Raw genomic sequence first — 26886 nt, forward strand, 5'->3', positions numbered from 1 at the left:
TAAGCTGCAGTTTAGCACAGTTATACCATATGCGTATATTCAGCCTATAATTATATAGAGGTGAAGGGTGTCATGATCATCCGTCCCGGGGCAAGTGTTCAACAGGTAGAGACTGAAGAGGTATGCATCTTCTTCAGGAGGGTGAGGCGCTGGATGTGAGAGCGGGTCCAGCGCTTGTGCTCGTTTCAAAGCCGTTGGCGGCGGTGCGGTGCGGTGCTGTCAGTCCGCTGAAGAGCAACAACACGCCGCTGAATTAGCCAAATGCTCGGAGATATTTATGTAATGCTCACATTTAATATTGTATATTTTTTTCTCCCTCTCGTGTGAATCGTATGGAGAAGAGGTTTGTTTTTGTATGCGCCCCTCGCAGGCTGGAGGCGAGTGTCCGTGAAGGAGGAGGAGCTACCGGACATCCGATAAGGAACTACGAGCTTCATTGAACGGGGTGAGAGACGTGCATTAGTGCATATTATTACGTATTGTTTTACAGTAAGTGATGATTTGCAATGAGCGAGATGAGGCAGGATGCATCTCTCTGTCTGTCCCCTTTCTGGAGACCGAGATCAGCGGCTGATGCGATCTGAGATCTCCTGACATTGTTGCTGAGCTGTGAGCAGGAAACACCGCTGCAAAACACAGGCCTGCCAATGAATCAATTGAATGAATGAAACAAGCGCGGCGATGCTTTATTGCTTTGCATTGCAGTCCTTACACTCTTTTAAGCCCGACTGCGCTCTTTTGTTTGTTGCTGTTTGTAACGGAGGCTGTTAACTTGCGCGTAGTTCGCGAAAGTGTTATGGAACAACATGAATAGACATCATTTGGCTCCCTTAGGTTATAACGTTAGATCGCTGTATCGCAGCGATTTTTTTGTCACGACCGCAAGATGCGGGTTTTATGTGGGCTATGGATTTTAATTGCTTTCTGATTGAGTCCTTCACATATATTGTAAATCTGAGCAGAAACAAGTGATGCTCGTATGGTCTCTATGTAGACTATAGTATTTTCATAGATGCAATAAATATTTACTACACGGTACTAATAATTTGCCTGTTTTAAGGCTTGTTTATTGTTTGATTTTGTATGATATATTGTCTGAATGTAATGTAAACAGTGAGCACAGATTTAGTTTGTCTACAAATGATCTATCTATCTATCTATCTATCTATCTATCTATCTATCTATCTATCTATCTATCTATCTATCTATCTATCTATCTATCTATCTATCTATCTATCCATCCATCCATTTATCCATTCATCCATTCATCCATTCCTTTATCCATCCATGTATCCATCCATGTATCCATCCAACCATTCATCCATCCATCCATCCATCTATCCATCCATCCATCCATCCATCTAGTCATCCATCCATCTATCCATCCATGTATCCATCCATGTATCCAACCATCCATCCATCCATCCATCCATCCATCCATCCATCCATATGAGCAAGATGTGCATGTCTTAACATTAAGCATGGACTTTATCATTATTACTCAACATCTTTGTCTCTAGCAGGAATCCTGTATTCCAGTATGACTGCCGTCAGGCAGAGGAAGGGCAGTAAAGGGAAGGAGCCGGGGCCCAGCATTCAGAACCTAAAGCCAGAGTGTGTTGCTGAACCCAGAGAAAGGTTTCCAACAGGTCAGTGCTGTTTGCTGCAATGAATGGATATAAAAATTCCTCACCATTTATTCACCCTCATTTGTCCCAAATGTGTATGGCTTTCTTTAGATCAGAGATGCCCAAACTAGGGCCCGCGGGCCAAACTTGGCCCTTTATATCCTTTGATTTGGCCCGCCAGAGGGAAAATTATTGAGATGGGTTGGGCAATGCCTTTAACAGAGATTCTCATTTCTATTTTAATGTAACCTTTTATTGTTTTGTTTTATTGTTGAGATACTAAAAAAGAAAACTAATATGAAATTTCGTAAATGAATCAGATTTTTAAAAAAATGTACATGGTGTCACTTAACATATAGGAGACAAAAGCATGCAAATCAAGGCAGGTTCAGCATGACTAGTGTATTCAGCATTGAACTCCATTTTTTAGATTTTTAAAATGTTCTTTTTAAAAGGTTTTATTGTTATAAGTTTGTTAAAATAATATACACTTTTTCAAAACATTAGAATGCATTATTACAGTTTTTCTCAGATGCTTTGGTGCATTTCTCACAACACTATTTAATTTGCACAACAGTTAATGCATTTCTCAAAACAATTAGTACAAACTCCAAAACCTAGTATATAACCTGCAAAACATATCACTAGCTCAAAATAGATAGCTCATTCCTCAAAAGCAAGTATTCATGTCAATGAAAGTGTCAGTGTCAAATGGAACCCTTTATTTTGTATGCGATTAGATAGATCTTACATAATTAATCAGCACTAAACCTCAGTACTTCCGAATCACTGTAATACTTTAGTGTAGGTTCACGGTGGCGCAGTGGATAGCACAATCGCCTCACAACAAGAAGGTTGCTGGTTTGAGCCCCGGCTGGGTCAGTTGGCGTTTCTGTGTGGTGTTTGCATGTTCTTTTCGTGTTGGCGTGGGTTTCCTCCGGGTGCTCCTGTTTCCCCCACATGTCCAAAGACATGTGAACTGAATGAACTAAATTGGCCGTAGTGTATGTGTGTGAATGCAAGAGTGTATGGGTGTTTACCAGAGTTGGGTTACGGCTGCGTAAAACATATGCTGGATAAGTTGGTGGTTAATTCCACTGTGGCAACCCCTGATTAATTAAGGTACTAAGCTGCAAAGAAAATGAATGAATGTGAATACAGTTTAATGTTTTATAGACACATGCACACAACACCGAAATACATGCTGAAGTGATTTTTTCCCCCCACAAAAAAAAAAAAAGTTAAGATGTGCAAGAAATTATTTCTGCATTCAAGAGCATTTCAAGGACAAAATACAACACCTGTCTGTAGGTGTAACAACTGTAGTATAGATACTTTATTGCTTATGACTAATTCACTTGAAAATAACATAAAGTAACAGTAGCACCTTGGGGTGAGCATTATTTTGTAGGGCTGGGCGATTAATCCAGCTGGGTCTTTCCAGAGGCCTCCTCTTGGTGGGACATGCCTGGAACACCTCCCTAGGTAGGCATCCAGGAGGCATCCGAAACAGATGCCCAAGCCACCTCAGCTGACTTCTCTCAATGTGGAGAAGCAGTGGCTTTACTCCGAGCTCCTCCCGAGTGTCAGAGCTCCTCACCCTATCCATAAGAGTGCACCCTGCCACCCTTCGAAGGAAACTCATTTCGGCCACTTGTATCTGAGATTTTGTCCTTTCGAGCATGACCCAAAGCTCATGACCATAGGTGAGAGTAGGGACGTAAATTGACCGGTAAATTGAGAGCTTTGCCTTTCGGCTCAGCTCCTTCTTTACCACAACATCCCACATTTAATAAATTTTTTACTCCTAACTCACTTCATAACTTCAGCCTAAAGTGTTAAATAAATCAATACGTGAGCTTATTCTTTGCTGTGTGTTTATTAGTTACAATAAATCAATAAAAGCATTTAATTCTTCTGCACTGTTTGATTTCTCGTCACATTTTTGGTGGTATATTTGCAGTTTATACATGAGCGCCCTCTGCCCTTCAGAGTAGATTTACTACTGACCACAGAGCCATGTTTCCCTGACAAGATGCATGAGAATCGCAGCTTTTACTAAATTGCGATCTCGATTTCATTTCAAATAATTGTGCAGCCCTGTTATTATTATTTTTTTATATAATAGCCTGTTGATCTCCTCGACATGCTCTAGTTTCCCCCACAGTCCAAAGACATAGGTGAATTGAATAAACTAAATTTTCTGTAGTGTACGTGTGTGAATGAGTGTGTATGGATGTTTCCTAGTACAGGGTTGCAGCTAGAAAAAGGCATCCGCTGTGTAAAACATATGCTGGATAAGTTGGTGGCTCATTCCGCTGTGACGACCCCTGATGAATAAAGGGACTAAGCCGAAGAAAAATGATTGAATCATTGATGAATAAATGACCCTTTCACAGTTATTTTTAACAAATGCCATAGTTTCAGGCCAACAGTCATTTGGTCATTCTTGAGTTCACGCTTGATGTAAACATCAGCATGTTAAAGCGCAGTATGTAACTTTCACCACTAGAGGGCACATATTCACAACAATCAAAGGCATAGTTTGATGCCACTGTGACTGTGTGTGGAATCATGGGAGTCATCATCTTCATTACTTCCTATGGGATTCCTGCAGAATTCATGTTCATGGATGAGCTTAAGGCCCAATCCCAATTCTACTCCTTAGCCCTTCCCCTTGCCCCGACCCCTCATTTTGCGCCTTCACTCGGATAGGGGTAGGGGTGTCCCAATTATCTTTAGCTTGAAGGCGTAGGGCTAAGCAAAACGAAGATTTTTCAGAACCACGCTCAAAACCAAGGGGTACGAATATTCCCAGAATACACCATCTACAACGGCAACATGGCTGCACATGGAAGTACAGAGATGCACAAATTAGTATTTTTTGTCATCATTACAAATTTTTACGTAGCATACAAACAAGCATATGTTTTAATATATTCATAACTGCGTTCGTGTTTTACTGTCATGCTTTAAAAAAATGCTAAAATAAAAAACGCTAAATTTCGCTATCTATATTCCCTAATAATAACTCCTGTATAGTAGGCCCACAACATTCTGACACTCGAATCCCCTGTCAGAAAAGTCTAGTGGCTGTTAATGACCTTTTTACAGTGTCTGGTATAACGTTAGTGTTGTTTTTTTGTGTTTCCATAGATGAATATGGCCAGGGTGTAAATGCACAGTACAGTTACGATCTTAATGTCACATTATATGGTTATGATAACATGATATTGTTGTCTTTAGAGATTTGCTGAAGATAAATATCAAAAAATAACACAACTGGAATAACTAAAGCAGTCGTGATCGTTGATCTCATATGAAGCAAGAGATCACGATGACATATCATGACATGTGCAGGTGCTGTAGTGCTGTCATGTTTCTTGGGGGTAAATTTTGAAGCCTCTTCACACTCTGTTTCAAGGGCCAAGGGCATTGGGCCTAAGTATTCAAAACATATTTTTTATGGTAGTATGAAGCAGAGAAAGGCTCAAAGCTGTCAAAGTGAAATAAGAACGCTGAAGCAATTTATGATTTCGTGGCTCGAAAGCAGTGAAGCTTTAATTATTCCACAGTACACTGCTTCATGTTCATCTGGTTATGATTACATTGGGAAGAGGCAGCACTGTTTTACCATACTAAATCCATTTTAAGTTTCTGTTATGATGCTGTTATGTGCAGTTTAGACTAACACACACCAAATTAAAGTGTCTTTGGTGTTCCAATGTTCTCTATAGAACAAAACAGAAAATCGTGGGAGTATGATTTTATTAGCATAGTAATACAGGGCATGGACTGGGCCACTAGTTAAAATTATTTCTCTGGATTTTAACATTTTTCAAAACATTTGGGATGAAGTAAGTTCATAAGTCAGCAAAATATACAACACTGTTCTAGTGTTTTTTGGAGTTATTTTAATAATAATGATAATAATTCATTCTTTTCGGCTTAGTCCCTTTATTAATCAGGGGTCGCCACAACGGAATGAACTGCCAACTTATCCAGCACGTTTTACGCAGCAGATACCCCTCCAGCCACAACCCAACACTGGGAAACACTTATACACTCTTGTATTCACACACATACACTAAGACCAGTTTAGCTTATTTAGTTCACCTATAGTGCATGTCTTTGGACTGTGGGGAAAACCAGAGCACCCGGAGATGCCAACACAGAAATGCCAACTGACTCAGCTGGGGCTCGAACCAGTGACCTACTTGATGTGAGGCGGTTGTGCGCCACCATGACACCCCTAATAATAATAATAATAATAATAATAATAATAATAATAATAATAATAATAATAATAATAATACAATCTTACGTATTTTGCCCTTAAGCTCACACTAAAAGTTTAAGGAATAACAAGACTGACACTTCTTGCAAAAGCTTTAAAAATGTGCTTGAAGCAACATTTTTGGTTTTCTGAAATACATTATATTAAAAAAAGTTATTTGTGTTCATTTAAAGTATCCCTTTAAAATCAATCAAGAACATGTCTTATGAAAAACATGGCATTTGGAGTAGGGCTGAACAATGTATCGTTTCAGCATCGATACCGCAATGTGTGAAACCAAAACAGTCACATTGCAGGATCTGCATTGTTAAGTTGGGATTATAGTTGATTACAGTCAGTGCAGACTTGAATTATAACGTAGTAAACGTTTATCATCTGGATGTGTTTTTAAAGAGATAAGTTTATCTAAAAAAATAACTTTACTCCCTATTTTCATTTCACCACTCATAAGGTTGGAAACATGTGAAGGTTGAGTAAATAATGAGTAAATTTTCATTTTCAGTGATCTATTTAAGACCTGTTACTGTTTGAACATTTGAACATTTCAGAGTTTATAACATCCACCCACCAAAAATTAAAAAGCTTGTTACTTTAATAAAGATTACATTATATACAATAAAGACTATGCAGTGTTGATTATTTAATATCTGGACCTGAAAACTGTCCAGAAAATAATAATTCACGTTTATTTTTTGCTATATTTTATTTATCTATGCTTGTAAGGTATTTGTTTTATACTATTCGAGATTCACTCCCATACAAAATTACTCTAATCCATCTAAAATGAAGAATTCTGTTCAAATAAAGCTGTATTCACATTGCAATCTACACTCATCGGACACTTTATTAGGTACACTTTTCTAGTACCAGGTTAAAATCCATTTTGCCTTCAGAACTGCCTTAATATTTCATGGCATAGATTCAACAAGGTACTGTAAATATTCCTCAGAGATTTTGGTCCATATTGACATAATAGCATTAATCAGTTGCTGCAGATTTGATGATGCGAATCTCCCGTTCCACCACATCCCAAAGGTGCTCTATTAAATTGAGATCCGGTGACTGTGGAGGCCATTTGAGTACAGTGAACTCATTGCCATGTTCAAGAAACCAGCCTGAGACAGGAGTGGCACCTGGTGTGATCTGCTGCTTTAGCCCATCCGCCTCAAGGTTCAAGGTGTTGTACGTTCAGAGATGCTCTTCTGCTTACCTCAGTTGTAACGATTGGTTATTTGAGTTACCGTTGCCTTTCTAGCAGCTCGAACCAATCTGGCCATTCTCCTCTGACCTCTGGCATTTAAAGTCACTTAAATCACCTTTCTTCCCTATTCTGATGCTCGGTTTGAATTGCAGCAGATCGTCTTGACCTAAATGCATTGAGTTGCTGCCATGTGATTGGCTGATTAGAAATTGGCGTAAACAAGCTGTTGGACAGGTGTACCTAATAAAATGGCCGGTTAGTGCACATCGCAGAAATACAAAGTATCGCAATCTCAGATTTTTCCAATATGGTGCAGCCCTAATTTGGAGATTTAATGTATTTAAGTCAAATGCATTAATACTTTACATTTATACAGTATAATTAAATAAACAACACATTACAAAATAATATTCAAAAATAGTAATCATACTTTGATGTCACTGTTTTCTGTGTTACCTGTTTAATATTGTTGTCTGAGTAATATTATTATTCTCTCCAGGTGGTTTCTCATGGTGGGCAATATTGTGTCTAATCTCTGGATCAATAGTGGGAGTTAGTCTGGGCTTGCTGTGCTGCATCTACGTGGCCACACTACATGAAAATGACCTGTGGTTTTCCAATATCAAGGTAAAAAGCCACAGCTTTTATGTCTAGTGTCCTGCACCAATGAATATGTGAGAAAACGCACCATTTACGATTCATTTTCTTTTCAATTTTTCTAGTGCTCATTGGCTACGTGCCTAATATAAACAGCAGCTCAACAGATCTAGATTCATAGTGTGTGGTTGCATTTAGTCATTGATGTGTTCTCCTCTGCCATATTATTCATGCACTTCCTGTTAAAATAGAATTGTTTTCCATATGTGCTGAAAGACTATTTTTCTTTCCCCCTTTTTTTTTTGGCGTAACAGTTTGTGCTGCAGATCATGTTATGTCTTCCAGACCTTAAACAGATGAAAGCAGGATGCCAGAAAACTTATGTCATGTTCAGTTGAATAAATCAGCTTGCCCCCGTATCCCAGGTTGCTCATTAAAATAAAGCAGATCAGGAGGAGTTTAACCGTCTCCCAATCAATGCAGGATTTATTTGCCACTGGTTTCGCAATAGATCACTGTTTTTGTTTTCTACTTATTTACGGAGCAGCTTTGTGACTTTTGTTGGCTCTATTGTTGGAACAAAGGCCTAGATTTCATTTACTGATGCTAGAACAGCAGTCAAACCTGTGCTTCTTAAATGTCAGCACTGAACATTCTGTGCTCATATCATTTTGTCTCTTGAACATATTGAGTCTCATAAATACTTTGATTAACTTCATAAAAACACATAATGGCACATTTCTTTTCTGAATGCTGTCAGGATGTTTTAAGCTAGTAATTTTAAAAATAATTTAAGAAATCTAAACAGTTTGAGATGCATAATTATAATAATTATATGCTGTAACGAACTGCCAAATATTTAATGTATTTAATCTACGCTAATGTCAACATAAAGTTGACACTGCAAACTACTATTTCCATATTTCTGAAGAAAATATGGAAATAAATCAGAATCAGACTCAAAATCAGAATCAGAATCAGTTTTATTGCCAAGTGTGCTTCACACACACAAGGAATTTGTTTTGGCTACAGAAGCTTCCAGTGTACATAACGTGACAAGTGACAACACAAAATAAAACCTGCAACTCTGCATATTTGACTTGATTTAGACTTACTAACTTAGTTAGAATAGTTAGTATTGGCTAAATATACAGTTTAAGAGAAAACAGAGGGATTTGTGAGTCGAAAAATCCTTTTGTTATGTCTGGTTTATATAGTACAGCATGTGGAATGCAAAGCACAAAAGGTCATCTCGGGTTTAAAATTAAGTCAGAGTGCGACAGCAGTGGAAAAAGGAAGCACATGCAACGCTGACTGGTATTTTATGGCTTGCTTATGAGTCATCCTACTTTCATCTGCACTCTTGCTTTTCTGAACGGGACTGGAAGCTTGTGAATGTTTTGCGCACAGGGACTGCTGGAAGACCACAGTTTTAGTCTCCATGTGTTTCTTTTCTTCTCCAGGTTGAAGAACCGAATTGGATTTTAAGCAACAATGAGCTTTATTTGCACAAAATGAATTCATTTCTTGCAGGGGAAGAGTTGTGGGAATGTTCACTGCACTGTAAAAAATATCTGTTAATGATCAGGTTTCATATTTTATGATTCACAATTTTTGGGGGTTTATTTTTTCGAGCTTGTACATCGAGGTTAACACACACACACATGATTTAACTATAGCTGATGCTATTAACTAAGAGCCGTTCACATATTGCATACTTTGTACGCGCAAGTTTGTTTCCAATGGAGGCACACGGCTTGCGCTTGCATATTGGGAGCGACGTGTGCATGCCATAACACACTCACACTTTCTAGGCGCACCAAGTTGAAAACATCTAACTTTTTCTGAATGCTGTGAGCGCACTGCATGTCACGTGACAAGAACTGACCGCTCAGCTTCATACTTTGTATGTAATATACACATTTCTACACGCATCCAAAAAGAAAAAAAATGCAAAATGAAAATACCAAACATTTTTGTAAAATGGTTGATCAAAAGTGTCTCTCAGACAGAGGTTCAGCAGCCTTTGACTACATTTGTTCTCTTTAAAATGGAAATACTTATATTTACATGAGAGATACTTATAATAGATTTATGTTATATAGAAATACAGTTTATTTATTTAAATATTTTATTTATTTATTTATTTATTTATTTATTCATTTTTGTTATTTATTTTCAGTTTAAAATTATTACTTCTTTAAATGTCAAAAAACTTTTTTTCACTTATTTTTAAGTCTAAAGAGAAATGGACTATTGTTTGTTTTTTATTATTGTTTTGTGATGTACAGTATTATTTGTTTACTGATTAGCATTAAATAACACTTTAAACATAAGGAGTTTTCAAGTGATTTTTAAAAGGAGTTTTAAAATCAATGAATGCATAATAACCGTGAAACCGTAGTTATTCCTCTGACTATAATCGCACAGCCAAAAACTATAATCAGTGCATCCTTAATTTACAGTGAATTGTATTAAGGGATGTTGATCTCTGCTCTGAAAACTCAACTGCATTTAATTAAAGTGACTATTACTTAATTGTACTGGTTTTATACATTCGTTTATTCATTTTCTTTTCGGCTTAGTCCCTTTATTAATCTGGGGTCGCCACAGCAGAATGAACCGCCAACTTATACAGCATATGTTTTACGTAGCAGATGCCCTTCCAGCCGCAACCCATTACTGGGAAACACCCATACACTCTCATTCACACACACCTATAGTGCATGTGTTCGGACTTGTGTGGGAAACCGGAGCACCCGGAGGAAACCCACGCCAACGTGGGGAGAACAACTCCACACAGAAACTCCAACTGACCCAGCCGAGGCTTGAACCAGCGACCTTCTTGCTGTGAGGCGATTGTGATACCCACTACGCCAGCGTGCTGCCTGGTTTTATACAATATATTGTAAAATAAATAACATATAGAGAATTAAATCTGTAAAATACCAGAAAAAAATACTGGTAGTTTATTACCAGGTTTTTGTATCGTAATTTACAACACATAACCAGACAATATATCACATCAAACTAATCAAAATGTCAATAAAAGTCACTTTTTCAAGCTTTTCAACATCTAAATTTGTTGGAGGAAAGAGCAAGGTCCCACAATGCAATTAAAAAGCATAATACTAAATAATAATAATAATAATAATAATAATAATAATAATAATAATAATAATAATAATAATAATACCAATAATAATAATAATAATAATAATAATAATAATAATAATAATTATTATTATTATTATTATTATTATTATTATTATTATTATTATTACCATTATAATGATGATAATCCAGTGGTGTAGTGGAAAGGGCATCAATACATGCACTCCGGTGCTCAGGGCAATCCAAGTTCGATTCCTGCCGATCCTTCCCCTCTTTTTGCTTCCTATACTTTCCTGTCAATTCTCTTCACTGTCCTATCCAATAAAGGTGAAAATCCATAATAATAATAATAATAATAATAATAATAATAATAATAATAATAATAATAATAATAATAATAATAATAATAATAATAATAATAATAAAACATGGATCAGAAAATATGGAAAATTGTTAATTTACAGCTATTTTTTAGCAGACGATCAAATGTGACTACAGAGATCCTGAGTAATTCTGCAGTGTTTTCATAATGGTTTCCATTGTTTCAGTGTAAACCAGGAGTACATTTCACAGGGGCTTTGTAAATGTTCTCAGCAGGAGTCTGTCTTCCAGAATCGTAACATTTTAGTAAATGATGATTTTGCCATGATATCTGATCAAAGGCATTTGAAGTCCAAATTGTTCCTCCTCTGGGACTCCGCTCTACAGCAGGAGACAGCTGCTTTTAGGACTCTCTTAAATTTGCTGCATGTGATGTCATGTCCATGTTTAGCACAGGACAGTGTTAATCTGTAATAGTTTTTGCAAATGCTCTTTTTTCCTAAATCATGTTCCAAGCGTTTACCCCATCTTTTTTTTATATATATTTTTTTCGCTTGACTACCAAGAGGTCACCAGTTGTGCGGCCCACATGCCTTCCTTCCTGTCTCAGCCCCTTTCTCTGATCACATGTAAAATGTTCCTCCAGCAGATTGCTGTTTGGTGCCGACTGGAGCTTAGAATGATCTCACGAGGTCGTGTTTTATTGTTTTAATACGTGTACTATGAAGTTTTTGGGCACGTCGCTCTGGAAAGACCGATAAACAAAAGAGCTTACGGTCTCAAACTGGGAACGACAAAGGGAAAGACAGAGAAGACGGAGGATAATAATACTTAAAAATGAGGGCTTGTCGCAGCAGGAAGAGCAATTCGGATGATAATACGGGGAGCGTCCTAGATAGACCACCTTTTGTAAACTTTGGGCCAAAAGACAATTCGAGGGATTACAAAACTGGGCAGAGGGGCATAGAAGAGTGTCTTAAGCCTTCATGGATTCACATTCTGGGACCAAACAGTTGGCCGGCTGTTGTCATAGCAGCAGGATTACTGTTGGCAGGGGTTATCGGGCTGTTTCATGCATGGTGTGTTTATTCTATACACGAAAACCTGCTGTGGTTTTCACACTTAAAGGTAAGCAGAAGCAGGATTTGTCTTCGTTTTTGTTGCTCAACGCACTGTTAAATGAAGATGTGAAGGTTTGCTCTTTGTGCCAGGACAAGCAGTTTTGACCGTTAAGTGTCGGTCATCATACTTTTTTTCAGGCAGTGATTATTTTGTAGTACCCAACTGAAGATATCAGATGTAATAGCCTCCAAGTGCCTTCTAAAATGTTCCTCCTGTGTGTCGGTTCAGTACTTTCACTTTTATAGCAAAGAGGTTTCTTTTATTGTCTTTGAAGTGATACATAAACATAGGAGGTGGCGAAAAATGCTCATTTTAGAAGATTTTTTCATCTCAGATTTCATTTTCACATTTTAATTAAATCCATTAACTTTATGTGTCTCCTTCCTCGATAGCAGTGTAAATGTTTTGTTATACATTGTGAACTCAATAAGTACACTGCATTTATTTTTTGATGTACATTGTAGTTAAGACCGCTTAATATAAAGTGAGATCTAAATTGTTGCTTGTAGAACATACCCAGCAGGCAAACAACATATAAGACGTTAATATTATGTTAGATTTCGGTCATTACATCAGGTGACCAAAATTCAATGTCTAGCTAGTGTCTAGGGACGTTATTTTGACGTCTAATAACGACGTCAAATTATGTGAATATTTGGTTAATTTTAGGTTGTGTTGGAAAGTGACCAAAATTCAACGTCTGACAGATGTCATAGTGGTAACGTCCACACAAAGTCAAGGTATAACATGATTAGACGTTGGTATTTGGTTGATTTTAGGTTGGACGTTGGACATTGACGTCAGCCTGACATTGGGTTCTGACATCAACCCGATTTTTCATTGCTAAAAAAAATCCAACATGCCCACGACGTTGGGGTACGTTGAGGTACAATGTCAATATGACATCATGTTGACGTCCTGTGCCTGCAGGGTACTGTTTCAAAACATTGATCAGGCCCATAGCCAGGGGTGTTTGGGGGGTTTTTGAAAGACCCACCCTCACTGAGAACTGTCCAGAATTTGTCCCATTCATAAGCTTGTTTGTCCAATTTTAACTGCTTTGCCATCACAAATTGTAAAGATAACCCTTCCTCTGTTGGCTTTCGGGACTTCAGCTAATCAGTTTTGATCAATGCAGATAATTATTTTTCGTGAGTCCAACATCATGTGCAAGAAAAAACACAATCTGACGTAAGAGAAGTCATCTTTCACTATTGACCTACTGTATTTTTTTTAAATAGAGGAAACATTTTAAAAGTAACTTTTATTCTAAATCTTGGACCTTATACTTGAAATAAAAAAGCACCAAAAGCGGCCTGAATTCAAATGAATTTAAATACTAATTTGGCTAATGTTGTTATTGATGGATATTCAAATGTACTTTTTTTGCTAGAAAGAGATGCTAGAAAAGTTGTGAAGCTCTACATTATTATTATAATTGTTTTAATTTTTTATTCAAATAAATTCTGACTGAAAATTCTGAGGAAATTTGATTGTGCTGGTCAGTTTGTAATTTGCCTAATACATTGCAATAAGCTATAGTTTTTATTTTAAAACTTTAACAGATTCCTATTTTTTTTCTAGTGAGCTACTAAATTTGTATTTTAAGCATTTTTAAGCATTTATTCATATTTCTTTGTTCTAATTCTAAGGAACAATTTTGGTACATCAAAAAATGTGGTTATCTTGACCACCCAGCAAGCGAATCCAGCTAAAAGTAATGCTTAAAATGTCACTAACATACAGTATTAAATAATAAATGTGAATTCATATATCGAAACTAGACAATAGGGCTGAACAATATTGGAAAAATCTGATATTGCGATATTTTATTTTTACTGCGATAAATATTGTGATATACAGATTTACAAGATGGTTTGAATAGCATTATTTAATGGTTTTCTGTAGAGTGGAACAGTAATCAGGTACAGAAATTGAATGATCACCTTTGTTTTGCCTTGTTTCTAGTCCAAATATCAAAAAAGTTTTTAGACCACGTAAAAATATTGTTTAATTTTTACTTTTAAGGAAAAAGTGAAAATTAAGAGATTTTTGTATTTGCTTGTTTTAAGAAAATTATTTGCTAGTGGGGTAAGTGAAATAATCTTGTTTTCACTATGAAATGTAGATGTTTGGACTAGAAACAAGACAAAAATTCTAAGTAAGAAGTGTTTTTTTGCAAAAATCATTTAAAGTCAAAATAAATACATTGATTAAAAACAATTCTGTGGCTCCTAGTCAACTATAATTCAGACTGGGCATTGTATATTTTTGCAATGTGACTATTGCGGATGCGCACATTGTGATATCGATGCTGAAATGATATACGGTATTGTGTATATATACAGTGCAGTATACAGTACTGTATACAGTACAGTATTTTATACAGTTTGAATTACTGTATTGTGCAGCCCGACAACTAAAAGATCGTATATACAGTGAGTCTTTGTTATATATTTTTTGTAAACATGTTTATTAACCTTTTGTTTTGGAGCTTTGATCCAGCCATCATCTTCTCATAGTGCAAACAGATGTACTATCCAAGCAACACTGCTCACATTTAATACGTTTTTCCATATTTGCAGAAAATACACAAAAACACCAGTCAGTGAATTTTATTTTATGAATAAAAAACCCCTTGCTATAAATCTTGTGACATGGGATTTTAAAATGTGCAATTTTTATTTGAACAAAACTATAAGTGAAACACGTCTCTTAAAACTACATTTTCTTGTTGCATATCAACCTTTTGGTCTGGATCGTGTTTAGTTCTGAAAACTGCTTCCACTATAAAACCCAGCATATTTACAACACCTGTTTTCTTTTTTCTTTCTCAAGACTTTTATTGCGTATGAAATCTGTTTATTCTGTTCCGATATCTGCTCTGATTTCTTTCTCAGATGGGAAATGTATTTCACTTTAACACCATTTACCCATGTTGTGCTTCTTGTCATAGTTCATTTCTAACTGAATCTTATCCTCTCTTCCTGCACTGGTAGGAAGTGGAGCGTGAAATCTCTTTCCGGACAGAATGTGGCCTTTATTACTCCTACTACAAACAGATGCTGAAGGCCCCTACTATACAGCAAGGTACTGTGATTTACTCCTAAGACATATTGGCTAGTTATACGATTAATCCTGCGTCATTTCATCTTACTGATCACTGATGTTGAAGTCCTTGGCTTTTATTTTTATGTAGAATTATTGCTCCTGTACTGTCAGGGGAGAAAAAAAAGCACCTTCAGGTGTACATCAGTTTATCACTGGGCAAGCATCCTAAAAAGTACAACTTGGTACCTTATCTACACCACAAAATGTGCAATTTTGTACAAAAGTAGTAGTAAATGTACCCCTCAGGTGCTACTGTGAACTTCTCTAGGTAAGTAATGTACAAATATAATGTTATTTTAATGGTACTTCCCCAGTTATAAGCTGTTACACCAATAAAAGTACAATCTGCACATATATTTCTGAGAGTGTAGTGGGCGATTCTTATTTAATTGTAATTTATGTATAAATAATGTTCATATATCTAAGATCCAATTTTTGTTTTTTCCTATTCATATATTTAGCTCAGTGCATAATGGCAGATGTCTTGAACCACACTTTCTGCTTTCCTTTATCACTACGTAATTTGAGAGCTATCGAAGGAATGTTTCATTATGTAACCATATCAGCGTGACTGGTCTCAGAAAATAGAAGAAATGCACAACTTTGCTCTAAGTGGTCTATGCTCAAGCTAATTGGCTTAACAGCCCCATTTGGAATGGATTTTCTTTGTGCTTCTGCACTGAAAAACATCACAATTAGGTCATTACCCATTGAGACTGAGATGGTAAGAACCGCAGCGGTGCCAAAAGCTGATCTCTAGACACCACTACAATTGGACTTTTGTGTATATAGCAGAGTAAAAGCATGTTCATAGCATTGCTTTTCTATTAAGAAGGCTTGGAAATTGATTACTGTAAACGTCACAGCTGTAGTACAATGTGCAGTAGTATTAATACAATTGAGGTTGTAAAAAAATTTGAAATCCACTTCCATTATGCTGTTTACAGTAGTGGAAGCCTTTAATCACCTTCCTGCTGTACAAAGGCAAAATATAATAGTAATATTAGCTGTGTTGTGACAGATGGGTTTGGCTCAACTATGCTCAGTTTCAGAGCAAAGTGACATTGACAGTTGATGATATCATTCTGGATAAAATATTGTCTGTTTACATCAATGTAGTCAATATGTTTTGCTTTTGTTAGGCATAGATGTAATACATTTCTGAATTTGTGATTAGTGTACATTACTATACTATATATTTCTTCATTTCTATCAAAGTTTTAGGAACCACAGATAATAATATGACCTCTAGTTGATCATTTGGTATGGGAAGTGGCTTATATGAAAAGCAGAGGCCTCTAGATTACGCTTATTTTACCCAAATAAAATATCATGCCTTGCTTTTCAGACAGTAAGGTCTGACTTTGATTAGACAAAAGTCTTGTTACTTAACAGAAATAATGTACAGTATAGAATATAAAGTCATGGTACAGTGGAAAAAGAATTAATATTTTGTATGACTCCCATGAGCTGCATCCATACATCTATGCAATGACTCAAATCACTTATTAATAGTGATCTGGAATGGTAAAGAAAGCGTTCTTGCAGGACTCCTACAGTTCATCAAGATTCTTTGAATTCATCTTCAATGCCTCCTCCTCCATTTTACATCAGACATGCTCAATAATGTTTATGTCTGGGCACTGGGCTGGCCAATCCTGGAGCACCTTGACCTCCTTTGCTTTGAGAAACTTTGATGTGGAGGCTGAAGTATGAGAAGGAGCGCTATCCTGCTGAAGAATTTGCCCTCTCCTATGATTTGTAATGTAATGGCAGCACAAATGTCTTGAGACCTCAGGCTCTTTGGTTTAAATCAAATATAAACTTTGGGAATTCGAATCCAAATATTAGAACGTGATTCACATTGAATTAATTAAAGCTAACACTTAAACTGCTTATTTGTCCAGCAAATTGAACGGGCAGTGTAAAGCAATCCTGTATTATTATTAACAATAACAATATAAAAACAGAATTTAATTATTTGATGAGCAAGGTAGCTGTATCTGAATCTGAGGCATTACCTCATAAAGCACACAACACACCAACACGGATCTTATAGATGAAACACAAGTTTATTGCTACTCTATAACACAACAAACTAATCTACATAAAACACACAAACGCACATACATACACACAAGCAGTTTTAGGAGAGTTATGACAGAGAGCGAGTAAGGATTCAAATTCTAGCATTTGCTAAGTTCTTGCAACCTGAGAGAAACCATAAAAGCAGAGAATTTCGCTATTCTTTACTACTTAAATATAATTCACACCAGTTTCAGCAACGGATAGAAAGATTGTTTGTGTTACTTGGGTTCTGGTGGAATTTTGGTTTCCTCGACTGGTCCATATAGGGAAATTCTGGCGAAGCTGATTGACCCGCTAGGCAACTCCAATGACGTGCTGGAGTTCCTTCGTCGGTGAGGAGGGGTTTCGGGGAAGCTTGGAGTCGGTTGCTAGGGATACGGATGTTGGATGACGAGGCCTTGTAGGTGAAGTCCTTCCTGGGGTTTCGGCTCTCTGCAGAATTCTGAAGTTATGACAGAGTTTTAGAGTTCTGATGAGGTGACCCGATGGCTTGGTGTTGAAGCGGTTGCACAAGCAGATCGGGGGTCGAGCCGGCAGCAAGTGAAGGTTGCGGTTTGCTCCGTGGGGAAGCTTCAGGCTTGGTACAAGCAAGTCTTTGGAGATGTAGCGAAGCTTCCAGCGAGATGATGTAACGGCCACAGCATAAGAAGAGCGACGTCCAGGCAGCGATGACCGGTGAAAGAAGACAACCGGCAAAGATGACAATGAATTTTTCTTGTTCAAAATTTTATAGGCTTTGGTATTTGGTGTGGTCTACACAGTGATTGTCCAGTCAGAGAAGTTGTGGGGTGGGGTTCCACCCCCATTCCCTCTTCTATGAGGCCGAGTTGGCACATCGCGTGAGTGCAGTGTGTTACCTGCCTTTTATTGGAAGTTATTAAAATAAAGTATTATAACAAGGATACTTTTCGTAGTATGGTTTTTTTCATATAAACCAATGCATTTGAAACTTTTCTAGCTTTCATTCAATACAAAATAATAATTAAATATTTTACAAACTTTCTGTAGATTTCATCCACCACCAACGGCTATAACTCATTAACTATCCTTAAATGTAACGTTAAACATATGAAATATGTACACACAAAAACCTACAAAAACGTAAAACAAGCATACATAACTCAAATAAACACAGTTTAACTGAATGTCCGCTTACATTTTGTAAGCTTTTTGATCGCTTCTTTGTCTGCCTGAGGAATGTGTAGGAAGGTGCGAACCAAAAGGGCTTGCTGAGCATTCTCAAAAACCTGTTTGGGGGGTCTTTGAGTGTAGAGCCTCTTTTTATTGTTTTAAGATGTAGAGTTAATTAACGAACATTTGTAATCACAATTGACAAGTCATTCTGTAGAAAACATTTTGCTGGGTGCCTGTGGTAGAGCCCTGCTTTTGAGCCTGACTTTTTTATGCCCCTAGAGCCGGGCTTCGGGCCCATTTTCACATCATAGCTAGCACGCGTATCGGGCTTTGGGCCTGCTTTAGATAAAACTTTTTAAAACGTTTAATGAGATCTAATGCGTGCGGTCCGGAAGTGCCAGTGATGCCTTGCACATAGAGATTTCCAGCCATATACAATGAAAAACATAAAGAGAAAAATTGCCTATGCAAAACTTCTGGTCAACTTTTCAAATAGCGACAACTTTAAATGATGAGACAACTGGTTATGCACAATGCACAACTTGTAGGTTGAGTAAACTGGAACACATACCACTTGGATATCGATGTCACTTAAACTAAAACTTACATTTAAAAAAAACAAAAACAAACTCCAAACATTTCTTTAAATTCTGATAAAAAACAAAACGAAAGAACATCAACTTTCTATTAAGTACAAATCTGAGCTATTTCAATGGCTGTAACAGTATAAGCTGTTTGGCAGGGAAAAAAAAAGATGGGCTTCGGGTTGGACTTGGGCCAAAAATTTTGATAAACTATTGGACAAGGTCAGGGCTACAGCCTGTGCATGTCGGGCCAGGGCCAGGGCCGGGCTAGTGCTTAGATTTAAGGCCCATGCAGGGCTCTTGCCTGTGGATTGCTTTGAAAATGAAATCAAAGCTCAGATATGGAGGCACCAATCGATCTTTTAAGGAAAATATGGTGTGTGACTTTTTCAGTTCTGGAAGGATCCGTCGACTCCCTACACTGTTGATGTTGCCATCCACTCTCGCACGCCCCCATATTATGTCAAAATCTTCTGTTCGTCAGTAATAAAAAATACACACTCATCAATCTGTATTTTTTGTTATCAAAATCAGTTATTTGTGTGACACTAAAATTGAATTAATGGCCGTTTTTAGAATCTTACCAACCCCAAAGCTTTGATTTAGCAGTTTAAGTTCATGCTAAGTTGTAAAAGTTTGACTTGTGTGTGTTCTTGTGTTCATAGGTCTCTATGAGCTTACTCATGACAACACTACTGAATCCAAGAGGACAATAAACATCCTACAGCGCATGAATATCTACCAGGAGGTGTTCCTTAGCATTTTGTACAGGATACTTCCAATCCAGGTGTCAAATCACTTCTGCGTTCTTTGTTAGATCTATAAATCATCTTGGATATTTCACAGAATTGCTTATTTTTTTCTGTCCTGTGTGTGTTTTATTTTCAGACGTATTTGGAGCCAATTTATTTCTACATCTATACAGTGTTTGCATTGCAGACAGTGTATGTCATTGCTCTCTTTATCACTAGCTGGTTACTCAGTGACTCGTGGCTGGCTGGAGCCCTCAGTGGAGTCTGGTATATTCTCAACAGGTATGTGTGTGTGTGTGTGTGTGCTCAACGAGATTATAATCGGTCTCTCGTATACACAGAATTCACCTTCGCAGTCCATCTGGCAGGAGTAAATGTTTATTGTGATGCAGTGAGCATCTGAATCCAGGTATAGGTTTCTCTAAAATCTGAATTAAATCTTTCAAAGATGATTAGGGCTTTAGGCCATTTGGACATTTTAGGGCTCCTTTATTCAATGTCACAAGCAACCTGATAAGATTTTTTCCTCCTGGGGCGGTCTCAATATTTTTGAAGCTCTCTTTGAATGCACAATACAAATAGTCTCCACTCCAAACTATTGGTTAAAGCTGTTGGGGCGCTTAGTCAAGCAAAGCAATGTTTTAGTCACAGCTTTTTTTACACTTGCTTATTAAACCTATCAATCTCTACAAAATATAGTGCAGCAATAAAAAACTACACCTTTACAAAAACTTCTCATGCTTTTTCTCCTTACATTAAGCCTACTTTTCTGTGTTTTATTGACTTCTTTTTTTTGCAGAGTGGACACCACACGTGTGGAGTTTACCATATCTCTAAGGGAGAACTGGTCGATACCGTTCTTTGCTCTTCAGGTGGCTGCCATAACCTGCTACTTAAGGCCAAAGCTTAAACCTATCCACCAGGTAATTTTCTGTCCTGATAAATGTATGTGTCGATACAGAAACTGTTTCCAAATGATTCAGATTATTCATGGGAAGTCAGATTCTTTATTGCAAATCCTGCTTAAAGACTTGTTTCATAGAACAATTAACAGAATTACAAATTGCATTTCACAATTGTTTTACATTATAGGGACAGTATGTGATTTCATCTGTGTTTGTAATGTAATAGTTTTTTAAACTTCATATTTGCAAACATTATTATGTTTCACTAGGTTTCTTTTTTTCTGTTAAACACAAAATAATATATTTTGAGAACTGCTGAAACATGTAACCACTGACTTTCATAGTATTTGTTTTTTATACTGTGCGTGTCAATGGTTACAGGTTTTCAACTTTCTTCAAAATGTCATCTTATGTGTTAAACAAAAAATCTCATAAATGTTAAAGCTGAGTAAATAGTGAGTAAAATTTCATTTTTGGGTGAATTATCCCACTATAAGTCTCCAAATGCATTCATTGTGTGACAATGCCAATATACTTGAAATTTCCTGTAAACATCCCTTATCCCTGTATGGTCTTTTGATCATTATATTTAATAATTTGAAATAGTTAGATAATATTACACCATCAAATATGATATAGATTTTTTTCCACAAACACTAGGTTAATATTATTGTTTTGTGCTATCACTCTCTAATGCTTTATCATTTTAAAATTACACTATGAACACAGGGATTCAACTATACAATCATATTTTAAATAGTGCTACCTTAGCAGCCCTTTGTGCTTTGGTACCAAAACGTACAAGGACTGATCATTCCACCAGATCTGTAACAAATATTTGGTGTTACTGGCTTTTAAAAACTGTTATGATCTTTCTTTTATGTATCCACAAAAGGCTGGAATGAGATCCCGCAACATATAAAATCAATACCAACACTGAGACATTTAAAAAAATCCCATGTTCGTCATGTGACAGTCAGCTATCGCTGTAGCCTGTTTCTCTTCATTTTGTTTAAAGGTTGTCTGAATGTTTTTATGTTCTGCAGAGCAGGAACCTGCTGAAAAACCTGCTGAGTCAGGCCTGATTATCCTTTAATCTTTTCCTTTTTAAAATTATAAATGAATAAGTGACCATACATTTTAGACACAACATGGGCTTTCTCATTTGTGACGGTACACATGCAGAGACAATGTCCTCTGGGGATCAGCCAGCTGGCTTCTTCCTATAACTTAGTTCCTATAACTTTAATGCTAGATACTATTATCTAGGGTCTGTTTGTTTTCTATTGTGCTATAGAAAATGGTTCCAAACACATTCAGAGCTGAACATTTGTGCATCTTACTGCAATGCTGTGGTGTTTTCTTCCTGAACAAATTGAATAAGCAAGTCATTTTGAACTAATCAATGTTGGTTTTAATCAATGATTCATTCATTAACATGGGCCACCTACTGGCAGCATGTGTGTTATATTTATATGCTAAATGACAGGTCTAAACCAGCCAAGATACCAACACAGAAAACAAAACTGGGCAAAACAATGTTTAATCATCATTATTAAATAAAAAAAATCACACATAATCACACATTATTTTTTTATTTATTTTATTTTTTTACATCATCATAGAATGATGTCAGTAATATGCAGTGTTGGGGGTAACGTATTACAAGTAATGCAAGTTACATAACAATACTATTTTTTTAAGTAACAAGTAAAGTAAAACATTACTTTAAACAATTAAGTAATAATATTTGAGTTACTTTTTTTAAAAATGTAATGCCAATTACTTTTTACTTTTATTAATTTGCTTTTAAAAAATTGCTGAATTAAAATGATCATAGTCATGTGAAATCTCACACGCAATGAGAAAATCCAGGAACAGACAGAAATGTAGACTGCACATGGCTGCCGTTTATCAGCGGTGAACAGCGCCCGAGCATTAGAGCCAATCGCAGCCCTTTCTGTTGAGCGTGTGACTAATAGGGGTGTAATAACTCGCTAGACAAGGCTCAGTAAGCGAGCGGGATATTTACATTTGTTTATTTGCTACGGATGCTTATGTTGTTCTCTGCATGTACTTCAGTTTGCAGTTCAGATATCTGACTGCTTGTATTAAAGGTCAAAATTGTATTACAAATAATATATAAATATAAATATATTTATACAATTTTCTTGTGCTGTGAAGTAAAATATAAAGTTGTGTATGGAAAGCATCATCAATGCACCGTGATGCACCAAGATATCGAATTGAACCGAATCGATGCCATGATAATCATAACCGAACCAAACCGTGAGACCAGTGTAGGTTCACACCTCTGATTTAAATACATGGAAGAAAAGGAAAAGAAGATTATCTGAATGAACAGTGATTTTACTTTTTAATAAGACAAAAAGTGCAAAAGTAGCAAAGACATTGCTTTAAACTTTCATTAATCTGTATATACGGCATGCAGAGCTCTTGGATTCTTCAAAGATGCCATTATTCTACATTTATTTTTTATGTTTTTTTTTTTTTTTTAAGATGAAGCTCATATAGTGTGTTGTCAACTCCTCTATTAAAAAAAAATAGAGGAAGTTCTGAAAGAGATCAAGCCTCAGCTAGGTCAGAAAAAGTAACGCAAAAGTAACCTAACACATTACTTATCATAAAAAGTTACAAAGTAACGCAACCAGTTACTTTTTGGGGAAGACAGTATTGTAATAGATTACTTTCTAAAGTGATTTTCCCCAACACTCGTGATATGTATCACTGCATCTGTATGATGCCAATGGGATACACAGTTTTTGATTATTAAATCAATTTCACTGAATTTTATTTATTTTTATGCATATTATATTATGTTTTTTAAAAAGAAGCTTGTATTAACTCATTCAGGTCATGAATGCTGATAATATAAACAGCTCACTCATCAATTAACTTCAATCTAGACATGCCTGGGTCTGAGACTGTTTTCAGTCCAGTGTACAGGTTAGAATCGTGTATGAAGACCTACTTTCACAGGATCAACATACTGCTGACCTGAGAGCTGCTACATTATCAACTGGGTCTAACACTGATGTGTGCAATTACTAGCATTGCTAGCACTACTAGACAACACAAAATCAAAAATAATGTTTCTGAAAGCATTCCATAGGTCATTTCATTGGATATATTGACAACCTTGCCTCAAATTCATTCAGTTGGTTGAGTCGATGTTGTTGGTTAGGATGCTCTTACATTGTCCCTGTTCCAAATAGCACTTTTCTCATGCTCTTACAGTCTTGCAGACTTACAATATTTGCCGTTCAACCAAACACTCAAAGCAGCTTTACATCAAAAAAAGTGGAAACTCTGAGGAAGACCTTGAGGTATACTGGGGCCATTTGGGACAGGGCCATTGTGATGGCTCCACACAGCCAGTGATTACAGCTTTCAAGGAAATGAAACTACCCTACATTGAGTTTTTTCTACATATATCACTGGAAAGGATTAGAAAAATTACAAATTTAATTTTGATCCAGTCTAATAGCTTGTCAGTTTAGTTAAATAAATTAAAGCTATAAAGGGAATAAATAAAAAAAGCATAGATAGCATGCTCAAACTTTACAAAAAAATGTCATGGTAATACTTTAGTTTCATAATTTATGCTATTAACCACTGGCTTATTACCTGCCTATTATTAAGTCATTAACTGTTCATTAGTCATGATAAAGTATGATTTTATTCTACATCCCTAATCCTACCAAAACCCAAACTCAACATCTACCTTTCTAACTGTTAATAAGCAGTAATTAGTAGTTTATCAAACTTGCAGGGTTAGTTAATGATTTGTTAATACCATGAATTGCGACTTAAAGTAAAACTGTTACCGGTTTTATTAATGTATTTACTAACATGAACTAAAAATAACAGCGTTAATAAATGTACAGCGTTTATTAACCATAGTTCAGCTTTTACCAATGCATTATTGAAATTGAAATTTGTTCTTAAAATTAATTCACTATAAGTGAACATGAAGTAACAATGTAAAGTTTATTGTGAAGTGTCACTATGCCATCTGTCATCTTTCAATAATTTGCTCAATAGCTTTAATTCATTAAATGCCATTTAAATGCAAAGCTATAGGTGACCTATTATTTATTTAAATGTGGAATATACGTTATGTCTCCAAAACTTATATCAACGTTAATGGTCTTCATTTATAGTAGGTTATATATTAAGAAATGTTGTCAAAAATGTGTCAAATTGTAAAAGTTGGCTTTTACAATAAATTAAAGAAAAAAAATTATTATTATTATTATTAGGAAGAATTTCTTAATTTTTTTAAAATAAATTTCTTAAATATTTAAAAAACATTACTGAAGAGCCAATAACCCCCCCTGTCTCAGCAGGGTTTTTTCACACCTCTAGTCAAGTTTTCTAGTGAAAAAAGTCAGGAAAGTGGGTGAGTGGTTGTCGAATGTGGGTGTCGGGTGAGGGAAAGAGGGAAGAGTTTGCATAAATATGGGAGTTTCTGTTTGACCATGCGCTGATTTTCAGAGAGACAAAACAACACACAGACATGGGGGAGAAAGACAGTGACTGTTTACATGGACATCAGTAATCAAATTATTTGCCAAATTATTAATTTGTCGACTTTAATTGCAGTTTGGCACTTTCACTTTCATTCAGTAACATTTCATGCATGCCCCCGTGACAAACTGCTGGAAGAGTATTGTTTTAATGGAATGTTTGATACCACACGCTGTATGAGAGAAAAAAACAACCTCTGCATTTCTCGTTTACTTAGATGCACTCTGTAGGTGCAGAGAACAGCATCAGAAAGCCATGTGTGTATAGACTTTCTGTCACAAAATGCGGCAATTCTACATGACGGTAATAGTTTGATTAAGGTGTTTACATTAGAAGAGCAGCATTTACAGCAGATCTTTCAGTTCATAATTTTGTAGTGCTATTAATATACTGTAAACTTAGTAACTAAATCATTTTGACTAAGGTATGTCTTTAAAAACTTAAAGAGTACTGCTGACGATACTAACTAACTTTGCCACCTGAATAAACATAAACAAAGAACATGGATCACACACTTACCAAATCTGTAGAGACAGGACAATCAACACCAACTGGAAAGTTGTGGCAAATACGGATTTCACCATTTCCAGATGAGAAAAAAACTCTCGGGTAAAAATTTTTCCTTAGAAATGTATTTTTGTCGCGTGTTAGCAGACTACTGTAATCCACACATGTGAGTCCAGCTGTGCTCTCATAGCGGGGAATTGAAAACAAAACCTTCATTGCAGAACATTTATAAACAAAACACTAACCATGTCACCTAACAATTCTTCTTCTTCCACTTGTTTTAATTACAGTTGGCAACACAACGTGGCGTCTCTCTGCCATCTGAACACTGTAACAGCTGAAAACAGTCTTCGAAGCTATCATGCATATTAATGAAGTCGCACCTCATACACAATAGAGCGCGCTGATTGGTTTGAACCAAGTCTTTCTCATGAATTAATGCTGAAAGCTCAAAGACGTCACGCTGTACTCACCGGTACAGACATCCAGTCTACACGCTGAAATACACACAAGGGTCTCATGGCCATGACATTACTTCTAAATTTCTTTTCAAACCGGTAGAACGAATTTGCTTGAATTAACGCAAAAACAACCAATTTTCACTTTTTTTGTGTCCTAATAGTATTTTTAGCAGCGTGGGGACACATATATGACTGTCAACATCTCAAAAAATGTGTTTTGGTGTTTCGTGATTCTTTAATAGATTACAACCATTAACGATTTATATAATTTATATATGAAATTATATATGGTTTATGGTTTTATGTTTTAGAATAGAATATGGAATATTCTCAATAATACTTGTAAAGGAAACACAGGCTCTATATGTGCGTTTACATATATTTCAATTAATATGGAAAATGAGTGTGTGTTTTTACCAAAGCTAATATTGGATTTGTGTGTGTGTAAAATAATATTATTTGCACAAAAAATTATGGGGTTTTTCTCTAAAGAACTAGTTACTCCACCCTGTT

The 26886-nt window shown here is 36.2% G+C and overlaps 1 protein-coding gene across 3 annotated transcripts in view; it reads left to right on the top strand.

Moving 5' to 3' along the window:
* The first annotated feature begins 212 nt into the window (after positions 1-212).
* dpy19l3 (dpy-19 like C-mannosyltransferase 3) overlaps positions 213-26886 on the top strand; it is an 86035-nt gene continuing 59361 nt past the window's right edge. Inside the window, exons 1-7 of one of the 3 annotated variants that reach the window (XM_056462006.1) lie at positions 213-445; positions 1521-1649; positions 7626-7753; positions 15280-15370; positions 19863-19984; positions 20086-20231; positions 20749-20872. In XM_056462006.1, the coding sequence (XP_056317981.1) occupies positions 1541-1649; positions 7626-7753; positions 15280-15370; positions 19863-19984; positions 20086-20231; positions 20749-20872 (720 nt within the window). In that variant the 5' untranslated portion in view covers positions 213-445; positions 1521-1540. Of the gene's footprint in view, positions 446-1520; positions 1650-7625; positions 7754-11804; positions 12287-15279; positions 15371-19862; positions 19985-20085; positions 20232-20748; positions 20873-26886 lie in introns of those variants that run through there. The other 2 variants (XM_056462005.1, XM_056462004.1) reach the window with 2 other exon arrangements.

This window comes from Danio aesculapii, chromosome 7 (genome assembly GCF_903798145.1).
Source record: "Danio aesculapii chromosome 7, fDanAes4.1, whole genome shotgun sequence".
Lineage (NCBI taxonomy): Eukaryota > Metazoa > Chordata > Actinopteri > Cypriniformes > Danionidae > Danio > Danio aesculapii.